Consider the following 14,531-nt stretch of genomic DNA (forward strand, 5'->3'; position numbering starts at 1 on the left):
TAATATCATACACATAAACTTTACCATCTTAATTGTTTTAGGTGTACACATCAGTGATATTAAGTACATTCTTATTGTTGTGCAAACATCACCACCATCTATTTCCACAACTCTTTTAATTTTATAAAAATGAAGCAAGATACTCCCTATACTCCTTCCCCCCCGTCTCCCACCCCAGTGCCCTGGAAACCCTCGTTCTGTTTCCTATGTCTATACTTTTAACTACTCTAGGTACCTCATATAAGTGGAATCATGTGGTGTTTGTCTTTTCCTGAATGGGTTATTTCACCTGGTGTAAGTGTTCTCAGGGTCCATCCATGCTGATGCAAATGGCAGGGACTTCCTTCTTTCTTACGGCTGAGTTTTGGTCTATTGTGTATATGCCACATTTTCCATATCCATTCATCCATCAGTGGAAACTTAGACTGCTTCCATGTCTTGGCTATTGCGAATAATGCTGCAGTGAACATGGGAGTGCACATATCTCTTGGAGATCCTGTTTTTGTTTCCTTTGGGTATATGCCAGGGGTGGATTTTCTGGATCATATGATAGTTCTGTTTTTAATTTCTTAAGGAACTTCCATACTGTCCTCCATAGTGTACTAACTCACCAATAGTGGGACAAAGGGCTTTTTATTCCCCACATCCTCACCAATACTTATCTCTTGGCTTTTTGGTAATGGTCTTTCTAACAGGTGTGAGATTATGAGGTGATGTCTCATTGTGGTTTTGATTTGCATTTACTAATGGTATTGAACACCTTTTCCTTTGATATTATAACAGCATTTGATAAAGTCAACATCTGTTTCTGATTTTTAAGATCTTAATTAAATGAAAATAGATGGATGTTTCATTGAACTTTCGATACATACATGTACTTTAAGCCAAAAGCTAGTATCATGCAACATGATGAATCAATAAAACTATTCCCATTAATGCCAGAAATTTAAGACATATATCTCTGCCACTCTTAACATTGTTGCATAAATGTTAACTAATACAACTGACTAAAAAATAAGAGTCTCAGATAGAAAAGGAAGATATAAAAGTATCATTGCTTGTAATTGATATGCTTCCGAATACTTAAAAGAACCAAATTAATAAAGTAATTACTACTAGAAACAATGGAAGTTTATATTAATTTATTCATACTTAATATAATTTTTCTAAATATAAAAAATCAAAAAATATGAAAAGATTTCTGATATAATAGCAACACAGATAATATACTTTAAACTTAATAGGCAGGATCTATATGAAGAAAACTTTACACACTTGATATATGTAAAAGAAGACTTAAAGAAATGGAAACAATGTGTACTACTTTTAAATCTAAAGATTTGATAGTGGGCAGATGTAGCTAAAATATAGTGTAATGTACATTATAGGATAAAGCAATTTTAAGACAAATGTCATTTTTTCAAATTTAGGCTGATTATAAAATTCTTATGTAAATTTTATGTATGTGGATCAAAAACAAAACTACTGAAAGAAAGCATGGATTATTTTATTTTTAAAGGCTTTTCTTATAATGGAGGTAAATTCTCAAGTCTTACAGGAAATGAATGATAAACTGACTAATGTAAAAATTTAGGCAACAGTTATAATAAATATCACAAACAAAGATAAAAATGAACTGGGAAAATATTTATAATATGTTTGCTTTGTAAGGAGCTATGCTCTATTATATATGGAGTGCTTAGGAAATTTCAAAAACCCAATAGAAAAATGGACACTAGGAGTAGGCAATTCATATACACGCCAAACAATGTAAGTAGTAAACAGAAGAAAAGATGCTGTCTGTCTCATCCCTAACAATGGAAAAGTGAATAGAAAAAAATGAAACAATGAAGTAACCTTTTTTAGTTTGTTTGTTAGATTGGCAGATATTTAAAAAGAATAATGCATGATATTGGTAGGAGTGTGTATTGGCAGGAACTCTCATACCCTACTAGTGGAGAGTATGGTATTTTGTATGGAAATTTGTCAGTATTTTCTCAAATTTTAAAATGTTTGTATCCTTGACCCACAATAGTAATTTATCCCATAAATGTGTTGACATGTACTCATATGTAGGATAGATACATAAGGATGTTTTCTCAGCAGTGTTTATAACAGGAAAAACAAAACCAACAGCAAGACAAAACTGGAAAGCACTTAAGTGTTCAGAGTACTGATTGCATAAATTATGGCGTATCTATAGAGTAGGGTACTTTTTTCAGTTATTCAGCAGAATGAATTAACTTGGTTTAAATTGATATGTAAAGCTCTTTGAAACAAACAGAATAAAAGCAAGCAATAGCATAGCTTCTGGGCCAACTTTTCATTTCTGGTTTTAAAAAGTTATAAACTGGAATTTGTATATGTGAATGTAAGGATGCACAGGGAGGTGGTGGTGGTGGTGATTTCTGGGGTTTTGAAGTGGGGCATAGAATGCAGGCTCTTTTCCTTGTATATTCCTTTTTGAATGGTTCAAATTTTGTTTATCATGGGCATGTGCGGTTTTCAGAATAAAAATCGTTTTTTTGGTTTTCTGTATGTTAATTATATTTTTCTTGGATTTTTTCAGATTTCTCTTGCACTTTGTTTTGTTTTGATGTTTGGAAACTCAATGTTATTAACTTCTTATTATGCTTCCTCTTTGGTAATTATTTGGGTAAGTGTTCCTTAAGTAAGTGTTTGTTTTTGAAACTAATGGTTTACCAGTTTATCGCTGGCTTGAGATTCATGAGGGATTATCTTTCAAGAATTGTTTCAAGTGTCTTACTAAATACATATAATGTGATAGTGTATTTAAGTTCTCACTTCCAAAGAAACAGAACAAAAATTAATGCCTGAAAACATAGCGCTTTGCTTTGTACTCTCAATCTATCCTTTCTCTCTAATGTTTTATGTCACCTAAATTTTGGCCCAGGGTTTATTTTAGAATGACTTCTATGCTCTCCTCTTTTTCTTGATTCCTCCCCTCTTTTCAGAGTTTATTGTCTTCTTTCCCCACTTTGTTACCCCCTTTCCTTGTTTTGGCATCTCACAGCAGTCTCTCCTTGTTTCACTGTGGTCAGAGAGAGGCTTCAGGACTTGTGTTTTTTTACTTTTTTCCCTTCATGTCTATTTGTATGACTTATTCAGATAATTTAAATCAGGTAATGATTCAGTTATATTTTTCTAGATCACTAAGGGCAGATGTAGATTATGGAGAGATAGTCTTACAGAATTAGGGTAACGGGTCATCTAATACCTTCTGCCAGTTTCATTAGAATGATTTTCTAAATATAATATGTCTCTCTAAATTTAAAGACTTGCAGAGGTGGTTACTCCTTTTTTTTGTCAATGGATTTCTCTATTACAATGTTTTGCATACCTAAGAGGAAAGAAAATATTCCTTATATTTAACATACATGTGCTTTAGTTTTAGACTGGTTTCTTGGAGATGAAACCATATTGCACTGTCTTAACTGAAATGTATTCTACTTCTTGAATAGTCATTTAAGTAAGTCAGATCATTTTGTCTTTCCTGATTTCTAGAACCCATTAACAAATTTGGAATCTGCTATTTCTTTCTCCAATTTTACAAGTAAATTTTTTTTTAAGATTCTGTTTCCCAAATACCTCTTCCCAGTCTAGACCACCATCCCTTTCAGGTTGTGTGACTTCAGTATGCTCTGGCACAGAAATTAGCAATCGGCATGTGTTTGATGCTCTGTTTTCAATAATGACTAAAACACACCCCTCATTAACTGAATTGCTGTGCTATTACTGATAGTTCTTACAATCATGAATTCTGCTTATAATTAGGAAATGTGACCGTGGACTCAGTTCTATATTTACATGCGTACACGGGGGATGTCCTGGTATTACTTAGGGTGAAGTACATGACTGTTGGTACTTGTGTACAGGGAAGCCATTGAATGGAAGATTGCCTATCAATAAAATCTGACCTTAGGTACGTGTTGCAGGAAATTCTCTTCAGTTCTGTTGAACACCTACAGTGTGTTAGGCTTCCTACTGGGTGCTTGATACTGAGGTGTGTCTCAGGTATAGATTAAGCTATGCATATTTCATGTATCAGTATTTTGATGTATAAAAATAAATGATGGCAACAGGTACAGAATGTAGACTGTTTTTGTATATTTACCTATAAATGCACATTTGTCTATTTTTATTTCTAGTTATCACTTTGAAACCTTAATCGTAACACATTTTGTATTCTCAGATACTCGGAAACTTCTGAAAAGATTTAATTTGGGTTCATGTATTTATGTTTTGATCTCTATATTTTTGCCAAGTTGGAAGTAGATTTAGATCTTTATAGATACTATGCTTTGGAAGTTTGCTATGTATCTGGAAAAAAATCAGATTTGGTTGAGAAGTATTTAGTTGGTTCATTAAAAACTCATTTATAGAACTTAAGGAAAATCTTATAAGACACCTATCTAAAATTCTGAAATTGTTATATATTTCTTGGTTCTTAGGTAAATCAGAACCAGTCATAGAAGTCAATTATAGAAATTAACATATGGAGATTTTTCTTTCAACTTTACAAAGTGACTAACTGACCTAAAATATTCTGGACAAAACAGGGCTTCTTGAAATCAAATAAGCTTGTATTGATTCTATGTGAAACAATGAAAATTGTGCTGAATTTTAGATTTTGAGGGTCATGTTATTTATAAGTATTTTTTTGGTACCTGAATTTGTGTCTGTAATTGTTAACTTTATGCTATGTTATTTTCTCCATGCAGGGTTTACTGGCAATGAAACCATATTTCCTGAAAATAAATGTATCTGAACTTAGTTTATGGGTAAGAATCAATTTATTTGAATGTATACATTCTTTCTTCTCTAAAATATATCATTGGTTTTATGTTTTACTTTCAAGGAATTGATCTATATAATGCAGGAGGTCTAACAGTTTTATAACATATTAGGGCTCAATTTTAATGTGCCAAATTACTCTTTTCGTGAAGCAAGATTAATATTGGATAGGTAGTTAAAGAATTTCAATTTTTGTATTTTATTACCTATGCTTTTTCTGAGGAGCAGTACATGTGTAAGAAACTTTCAGTAGAAGGGGAATTTAACTGCAATTGCTGTGTAAATCTCCTATAATATATTAACTTTGATAAGATTGTGTATATTTTTCTTTCTGGTGACAGCCGTTGATTTTGAAGTAACATTCTTTATTTTAAGGTGCATGTGTTTCAGCATTTTCTCTTGGCTATAGCGATAATAACTTCACATGTGATTAAAGTATTTATTTTTTTCTTACTAGGCTATGTCTATGCAATGGCTGTATGATGCATTGGTTTAGTTTTGTTTTGCTATATTTTTTTTTTGTAGGTTATCCAAGGATGTTTTTGGTTATTTGGAACTGTCATACTAAAGTATTTGACATCTAAAATCTTCGGTATTGCAGATGATGTAAGTATATTTTTGCTTAAACTTGAAAGACTTAAAATAAACAGGCTTAGAATGCATTACCAGAGTTGCCAAGTGCCACTATTTAAGCGAAATTTTAAGGTGGGGTCTATTCACCTGTTATTTTATCTATCTAATAGAAAGTAAATGTGACCAAGTATATAGTCTATTCATCAAAATTAATTTTTGACACAGTCTCTTATTTTATTGGTCTTTCTATATCACAAAGGTTTTAAAATTTTAAAGAAAGCCCTAGAGACTTAAGCTTAAATGTTAAGACCTATGCAGTTATTTTCCTCTGGTTTCTTTATAATCCCCTTTGGCAACAGACAAAGACACCACCCACCTTCAGAGCCTCGTAAATAATAAATTGTATTATAGACTCATTCCTTTTGTTTTTTTCCAGTTTTCTGGTCACTGCTTATGAAAGGTTTATTTATAAGCTTTTATAGATGATTTAATCCAAGTTAGTCTTGCAAGAGACGTTTTTATTTTTGTTATTGGTTTTACTTTCTTTGGTATTTGGGTAGGAGAGATAATAAAATGAGAAGAAGTCTGTTTTATAATTCAAAAGATTCACCCTATGTGTAATTTTGCTTATTTTGATATTTTGGTGAGTACATTACTTAAAAGAGGACATTAACCAACGTGGAAAGAGTAACATAAACCACACTTTTTTTTTCTGTAATTTATTTTAATTGAATCTCTTTCTTCTTCCTGTAATAGATTTAAGTTGTGGTTTTGAAACTGAGTTTCGTGAAGTTCTGGGACTTCACAGGCTCTTTGGTGAGGTCCGTCTACTTCCCAGTCTCCTTGTTGATTCTCTTCATCCAGGATATTCTAGCTTTAATCTGTTACATAGTGGACATCTATACACGTTTTCATATGAACAAGAGAATTGTTTGCTTAAAAAAGATTGAGAACCACTGGACTATTAAAGGGGTAGTCTACAACCTGTGGAAAGATATTTTAAAAGTTTAAAAGCATAGCCTAAAATGCATTTATTCAGTTATTCAGTGTACTTGCTCTGGGCCTGGCAGTCAAATGCATCCTAGAGATACGAAACTGAGTAAGACACAGTCTAGTGGGATATAGGGACAGTTTCTAGCAACTATAAAACAGTGTAGTAGAAGCCGTGATAAAAAGAGTGGAACCTCTGTGGTAGTCCAGACGCCGAGCTTTCACTACAGCGGGCATGGGTTCAGTCCCTGGTTGGAGAACTAAAGATCCTGCATGCTGTGTGACATGGCCAAAAATAAATAAATAAAAAATTTAAAACTGCAAAATGTATTTTTTAAACTTCATTAAAAAAAATAAAATAGGTACAGAGGGCTGCACAAATACACAGGAGGAGTCAAGGAAGGCTCCTAGAAGTCAGCTGTGAAGATGAGTGCTAAAAGGTGATTAAGTCAGCCAGGACACAGAGAATGAGCAGGAAGAAATGGGAAATAGCTCAGATCCTAGGTTTATGGAATCTGACTACTCACCGGGGGAAGACAATCCAGTTAAACTGTTAATTCAGGTTAAAGTGACTGTTGTCATTTCTGTCAACAGCCTGGTGTTGAACCATGGTAAAAAAAATATAAAAAGTTATGTCTAAATCAGAAATAATTTAGTTGCAGCATTGGTATTTCTGGAAATATGTAACACTGATCAGGAAAATCAGCTCATAAATTCTTAATTTTGACATTGGTCAGAGGAAAGAGAATGGCAAAGCCATATAGCTGTTAAAAAGCATTGGGTTTTTTTTCTGTTAAGACAATAAGACACATGCTTTCCTGTCCTTTAGGAATCCAAGGAGGCATTTATTGGCCTATCCTGGATTTCTCATCCTTGGTAAAAACCGATGTTGTCCAACAGGGAAGTTTAGCACTTGGTGCCCCAAGCTTTTTGTTGGGGACTGATAACACAGGCACCCTCTTGCCTCACACATATCAAAATTCCAAACTCCCAGAAGCAATGTAGGTGTTCAGTATAAGCCACTGGTATCGTTTAGGGTGGTGGGGTCCTTAGAGAATCCAGGTTCCTTGATGTCAGCCAGGGGTCCACCTTGCAAGCAGGTTTTTCAAAGGATACCCTTCAGACCTGCTCTGTTGACTCTCATCTGAATGTTAAGTTTGTCTCTTTCTTTACCTTTCTGCTGTGCCCACCCACCTGCTTGGATCCTGTGTGAATGTGCATACCACCTCCCAGACGGTCATTGATGTGTAGAGAGCTTGGGCTCTCTTAGATCCCTCAGCCTCTGTGGACAGCTTTCCATTCATCAGGGATGGGAGAACTTATCTACCCCTCATGGATTGTCTCTTCTGTAGAATCTCTAACATTTCTAGCTAGTCTGTAAATCTGCTGTTCACCAAAGTGATACTGTAACCCTTTGCTGCTTTTCCTGACAGTGCACAGATTTTTTTGCTTTCTGGCCCCCAAACAAGTCAGCTCCCTCAGATGTTCTTCCATGGTCAGCCCCCTCCAGTTACCACCACTGGGCTGACTGAGCTCAGGGAAGCAGTGGCGATGTGGCCAAAGTGGGGGTTCCTGGTGGCTTAGTGGTAAAGAATCTGCCTGCATGGCTGGAGACTGCCTATCAATGCAGGAGACTTGGGTTTGATTCCTGGATCAGGAAGATTCCCTGGAGAAGGAAATGACAACCCACTCCAGTATTCTTGCCTGGAAGAGCCCATGGACAGAGGAGCCTGGCAGGTTACAGTCCACAGCATGGGCTCACAAGAGTTGAACACAATGTAGCCACTATACCAGTGGCCAAAGCAACAGTGCCCCAAACTCCCACTATTTCCACACAGAGGTCATTTTTTCTTCCTTTTTTTAAAATAAATGAATTTTCTACATTTGTTTTCCTTTTGATCATTTTCTTGAACCTAATATTATTTTTGACAGTTTTGTCCAATTTCATAGTTGTTGGTGGAGAAGGGTATTTACTAACGTTGTCCTTGGCTGTATCTGCAAGTCCCCACATTCATTGATTTTTGAGTGTTGATCCGACATTGTGTTTCTCAGATAACCTTACTTGTTTACAATGTATTAGTTTTTCTAAATATTGCTGGATTTGGTTAACTAATGTTTTTAAGGACTTTTGTTGATTTTTAAGAACATTAATCTGTAGTTTTATTTTCTTATAATGTTTTTGCCTGGTTTTAGTTTCAAGGTAATGCTGTGCTTGCTAAAATTATTGGAAAATGTTCAATCTCCTATTCTCAGTGATAATTTATATAGAATTGATATTATTTCTTCCTTAAATGTTTGTTAGAATTTGACCATGAAGCCCTCAGGATCTGAAGTTTTGTTCATGGGAAGATTTTCTACTACAAATCCACTTTCTTTAGGAAGTTACTGGTAGTTTATATCTTTAGTAGAAACACATTTCATATATGTCATCAAATTGGTCATGTTTTTAAAAAATTATTATAGGATTCAGTTAGTGAAAAAATTCTTATTGAAATTTTTTACTTACATGTGAAATTGTCTTTTATGTTCTTTAACTTTCCTTCTTTGGATTTAGAATCAATGTTATATTAATCTATAAAGAGGTGCTTTTATTTTTTTCTATGTTTTCTACTTTCTATTTATTATATTAATATTTCCAAAGTACCACTTATTAAAAACTCCTCTTTGATTTTATTGTATTTTTCTTTGTAACTAAATCTGTCATCCTCATTTCCTTTATTCTTATTTCTTTGGGATTGCTCTGAACCTTTTTCTGATGCTTGAGGGAAAGTGCTTGGCTCTTTTGTTTTCACTTCTCTTATATTATGATAAACACATTTCAAATCTATAAATTTCCCTATAAGTAGTACCTCTTTTGCATCTTACAAGTGAACTATTTTGTGATTTTTTTTAACCCAAAGATAATTTTTATGTTATTCAGTATCTAGCTGAAAGGACTTTTAAAGTCTTTCTTAGTTATTGTTTTCCAGTTCTGCTGCATTTGTGATTAGAAAAATATAATTTGCATTGTAGAAATTCACATATCCAGCAAATACTGTGAACTTATTTTTTCTTCCTAGAGACTTTTTCAATTGTGCTTTTATACACTTTGAATCTATACCATTCACTGAAAAGATGTTTATGATATGTATAATCTTCCTTTGTTCGTTTTATGAGCATATAATGTCATTTGTTGTCTTCATGTGTTTTTGTTTGAATTTGGTTTTGTGAGACGTTACATTTGCTAATGCAAGTTTCTGTGGTTTATTGTATCTGGTATATCTTGTTCTCTTTTTCTGCTTTTAGCCTTTCTGCAAACTTTTAAGCATATCTTTTGTAGACAACATGATACTGAATTTTTTCCCTTAACTCAAATTGAGCATCTGTCTTTAATTAGTGAACTTAAAGTCTTTACATTTATGGCAGTTATCATTATTTTGTGACTTCTTTCTTTCCTGTTTTTGAGATTTTCCAAGCATTTGCTTTCCTTTTAGATTCTTTTCCCTTTCCTTGGATTGGTGGTTTGCATATGCAATTTTAGGCCAAGGTATTCTCTCTATTGGTTTCTTAAACTTATTAGCATACATTTCTTTCCCACAAGACACGGCATTTGAGATTCTTCAGGATATCCCATCGCCATTGAGTTCCTATTCACTCCCTGACCACACCCCCCCCACACACACACTTCGTTTATGTATCGTTTATCATTTTAGTCATGATTTGCTTTGGATATAATTTACCCCCTTTCCTACAGTTCTTGCTCTTTTAGACAATAATTAATTGAAACGTAGGCAAATGTTTTCTCATTTGTTAAATGAAAATAATTCCAGCTTCCTCTCGTGGCTCGTTGTGGGAAGTAAGTGAGGTGATGTAAGTGTGAACTTGGTGATATGTGAAGAAGACACAGATGCTGACTGTCAGTCAAAAGGTGTGTTTTATTCCAAGGTCTGCCCATTGTCTGCTGCTTTCAAAAAGTCTTTTCAGTCTGCCTTTCAAAAATTCTGAATTATGTTTGTTTTTCTTTACTCCAAAACATGATGTCGCTTTGTGATTGATGGATGCCTGTGTGTGTTACCAAGCCCAGTGGATACCTTGTAGTGTATTTCACAAGGTTTAACACCTTGAGCAGGGAAAACCCAAGGGTAAAAGCCTGTGGAATGTTGTTGATGGTGCGTGGAAGGCAGGGTGTTGTTGGAGCTATCACTTGTTAGCCAAAGAACAGAGACTGTGAAATTGGAGGGTCCAAAACCAGCCGTGTGTTAGAACAACAAGTTCTACAATGCATTGGAAGCTGTTTTTAGGTACTGTTAAGATTGAAATGAGTTATAGCAATGTACGGCCTAATCTAATGGTGCCTCCCTTTACTCCTTACTAGGCTCATATTGGCAACTTATTAACATCAAAATTCTTCAGTTACAAGGATTTTGACACTTTACTGTATACATGTGCAGCAGAGTTTGACTTTATGGAGAAGGAGGTAAGATGGAATTTATCCTTTTCTAGGTTTTGGTCTGTTCATTTTTCATAAAAGGTGCTCCTGTTATTCAGATTCTTACCTCTGTGCTCTTATCTCAGTTTGAAGGAAAAGGAAAACCTTGCAGCTTAAACCAAGATGTTCCTGTTTACGTTAGCACAGCCTCATGAAATATATGATCTCTTCTCATTTTGATAATTTAGAAACATACATTCAGTCTAGCAATAGTTTTTAGGATGAGTAAACACAGAAGCACTTCAAGTTGCTTTCTTTCAAGGATAGCATTGATTCAGTAAAACTCAAGCTTTTCAGTTTCCACTTGCTTTGTGATTGTTTGTTTGAATAATTTCATTGATTTGAAATATCATTGAATACAGGTTTTTCATTCCAACAACATTTGTCTTTCTAAAACTGTATTCGTGTGTTTAGAAGGAAATCTGAGAGTAGTTTAGTGGATTGTCAGACAGAAGTCTGCAATGTTACTTACACACGCACCACCCACGTGGCCCTGATTTATGAGGCTATTTAATTATCTCTGAGACTTTCTTCAAAGCTCTGTGTGTGTGTGTGTGTGTGTGTGTGTGTGTGTGTGTGTGTGTGTGTGTACGGAACTGGCCAACAGTCCTCTGCTGACACATTCATTTTCCCTGATCCCCACTGGTTCGGCCATTGAATTGCAGACCTGTTGGAAGAGACTGTGCCACATGGCAGATGACTCTTTACTCCAGTGACTTATCGTCTTCATTTCCTGTGTTCTGGCAAGTGGTTTTGACACATAATGGCTGATAATGATAATGTTGAGCCTGCTGAAAGAAAATAGGGAAAAGTATCTCGCAAAACATTAAAATGCATGCCTATAGCAGATCAAGACTCCTTCAAGGAGATGGTAAAGGAAGTATAGGCATCAACAGAGAAATTAGGGCTCAGTGTAAATCCTTTAACATTGTTGAAAATAAACACGCCACTACATAGCCTTGAGAGTATGAATCATCAGTTATGTAACAGGAGAAATAGTTTACTAAGGCACAGCGTGGCTTCAGCCAATTTGAAGAAAATGGCAAAGCCGTGTCCAGCCTCCCATTCTTCATCTCCATAGGTATCTTCACAGGGACTGTGCTGTAGAGACAGAGCACAGTGCAGGCTCAGAGAGAGGGCATCTGGTGCATGGTGGGAAGAGGGAACAATTTAACGCAATATCATACTGGTATGGAAAGACACTTAAGATGTATAATAGGGTAAGCAACATGCTGTGATCTTACTGAGCTATGATTAGCACACATAAAGTGTCAGCAAAATTTTAACACTGGTTTTCTTTTCTTTTTTTTTGGTGAAGAGGTAATTAGTGATTAACTTTATTTTGTAATTTGTGTTTTCTAAATTTTCTTTAGTAGTCATATTTTAATTGAATTGTACTATTGAAAGATAGTAAAAACCAGTGAGGGAAATCTTTGCCTTTTAGATATGAAAATGGAAAGCAACAGTATTTAAAGTACAAAGACATCAAAACAGGAACGTTATGGCCAAAAATAGGCAATGCTGGATAGACCCCATGTGTATGTACTTAACTATGTTTTTGTGTGTGTACTTGGTATGAAATGAAGAGAGCAGAGAGCAGCACAGGTAAATGATAAAAGATGCATTTTTTCATGAATATTATTTGAAAAATTGAATTGGGGTGGGAAATCAGATTAAAGCTTTGTATCATATGCCAAACTTCATTTCAGTTGATGTGTTAAATATAAATGAAGCTTGAAAAATTAATTTGAGAAACATTTCTTAACTTCATATTTTAATGAGCATCATATTAGTACAAAATGCATATGAGAATGATTAATAGATTTGTCTGCATATTACTTAAAACTGTTATATGTACAGTTTTGTACATTAAATTATAAAAATTAAAATCGAATGACTAACTGGGATGATTCTTGTGATAAATAAAATCAATGAAACTAGAGATTAATTAGTTTAGGAGAGTGTTCAAATCAATAAAAATTTATCAAGGACCCTCACTCTTTCTCAGCACCAAAAGTACAGCCCCACACTGTTCCCCTACCCACCTATGCAGAAATGGGCGAAGGACGTGAACATATACAATCCATCAGGGAGGAAATGCTGATAACTGATTAAAATGTGAAATTCATTGTCTCCTTTATTTTTTCTCCGTTTTCTAGTGTTCACAATGAGCGTATGTAACTTTTATGCTTAGAATAAAATCAATAATTATGAGAAATATTAAAGTAAAAGAAGTTATAATTCTAATAGAACAAGCATGTGCACACATCTCTCACTGTGGTTTTTTTCCTTTGCATTTGTTCTTTTTTTTTTTTTAAATTGAGGTATTATTGCTTTACAACATTGTGTTGGTTTCTGCTCTGCAACAAAGTGAATCACCTGTATGTATATGTATATCCCCTCCCTCTAAGACCGCCCCCCACCGACAATCCCCCCCTCTAGATCACCACAGAGCACTGAGCTGAGCTCCCTTCAAGCAGGTTCCCCACTAGCTATCTGTTTTATACGTAGCAGTGTATGTATGTCAATCCTAATCTCCCAACTCACCCCGCTCCCCCTTCCTCACACCCCTGTGTCCACATGTCTGTTCTGTACATCTCCATCTCTATTTCTGCCCTACAAATGGGTTCATAGGTACTATTTTTCTAGATTGCACATATGTGCATTAATATATGATATTTGTTTTTCTCTTTCTGACATACTTCATGCTAATAAACTCTTGGAATATAATGTTAAAATTGTTTGAGCTCTGTTAAACTTTGTTTAGTATTTTTAACATGATTTTTTAAATACTTCTTTTTTAAAGAAAACATCAATCTTACTACTTTTCTTATATTTATTGTTAGTTATTATTAGCAAATGTCTAATTTTTGAAATAATAAAATAGTTATTATAAATCATAAAAATTGCTTGTCTAATACAGATAGAAAGAGAGAAAATTGGACTAAGGAGAGGGAAATCAGGAAATGCTACTTACCTTATGTTTTGTAGAATTAAAATGTACCAGTATTTTTAATATGGTTGAATCCAGCCTTCTGTTTATAAACATATTGAGGAAAGCATGCATAATTTCATGTAATGATAAAACTTTTGTGAGGGAATGTGTTGATAATGAGCAAATCGATTGCAATTTAGAAATTTCAGGCTGAGAATTGTTGGAGACTGTAATCTGAAATTATTGAGAGGTGTATAGGATTGCAATGTGTAGGGCTTTTTTAGTTAAAAAAAAGTTGTTTTTTTTTCTTTTTTAGTTTTTTACCTATTACTGAAGAAAATGTAAAAATGTTTTTACTCCTTTTATAAACGTTGATCATTATTGTGTGTGTGTGTTTGTATGTGGACATCATGCTTGTGATTTTTATTCGAGATAAAATGCACAGTAAAGCTCCTGCCATTCTGCTGACCCTCGTTGAATATTGGGCTTTCTAGTTAGAACAGTACTGTGCACAAGTGAATAGTAATGTTTCTAGTTGCGCTTTACACTACAAGTGTTTGGGAACTGTATCTGTTAGTGTTTCCAACTCAGCATTTTGGGGAAGTTCATTTCTATGGAAATGTATCTTCATTTTTATGAAGGGAATCAGTGGGTAGATTGGTGAATGCACAAGTTTCTTAACATGTTTTAAAATTCACTTGGTTCATGCTTTGCAGTTTCATTTGGAATAACATTTTTCTCTAACGAAAC

At 34.4% G+C, this 14,531-nt stretch overlaps 1 protein-coding gene across 2 annotated transcripts in view; it reads left to right on the forward strand.

The window, feature by feature from the left end:
- Positions 1–14,531, forward strand: part of DPY19L1 (dpy-19 like C-mannosyltransferase 1) — a 95,231-nt gene that overhangs the window by 60,125 nt on the left and 20,575 nt on the right. For both annotated transcript variants that reach the window (XM_068973431.1, XM_068973432.1), the window contains exons 11-14: positions 2,570–2,656; positions 4,743–4,802; positions 5,341–5,421; positions 10,733–10,834. In XM_068973431.1, coding sequence (XP_068829532.1) covers positions 2,570–2,656; positions 4,743–4,802; positions 5,341–5,421; positions 10,733–10,834 — 330 coding nt within the window. The remainder of the gene's footprint in view (positions 1–2,569; positions 2,657–4,742; positions 4,803–5,340; positions 5,422–10,732; positions 10,835–14,531) is intronic.

Source organism: Capricornis sumatraensis, chromosome 5, assembly GCF_032405125.1.
Source record: "Capricornis sumatraensis isolate serow.1 chromosome 5, serow.2, whole genome shotgun sequence".
Taxonomy (NCBI): domain Eukaryota; kingdom Metazoa; phylum Chordata; class Mammalia; order Artiodactyla; family Bovidae; genus Capricornis; species Capricornis sumatraensis.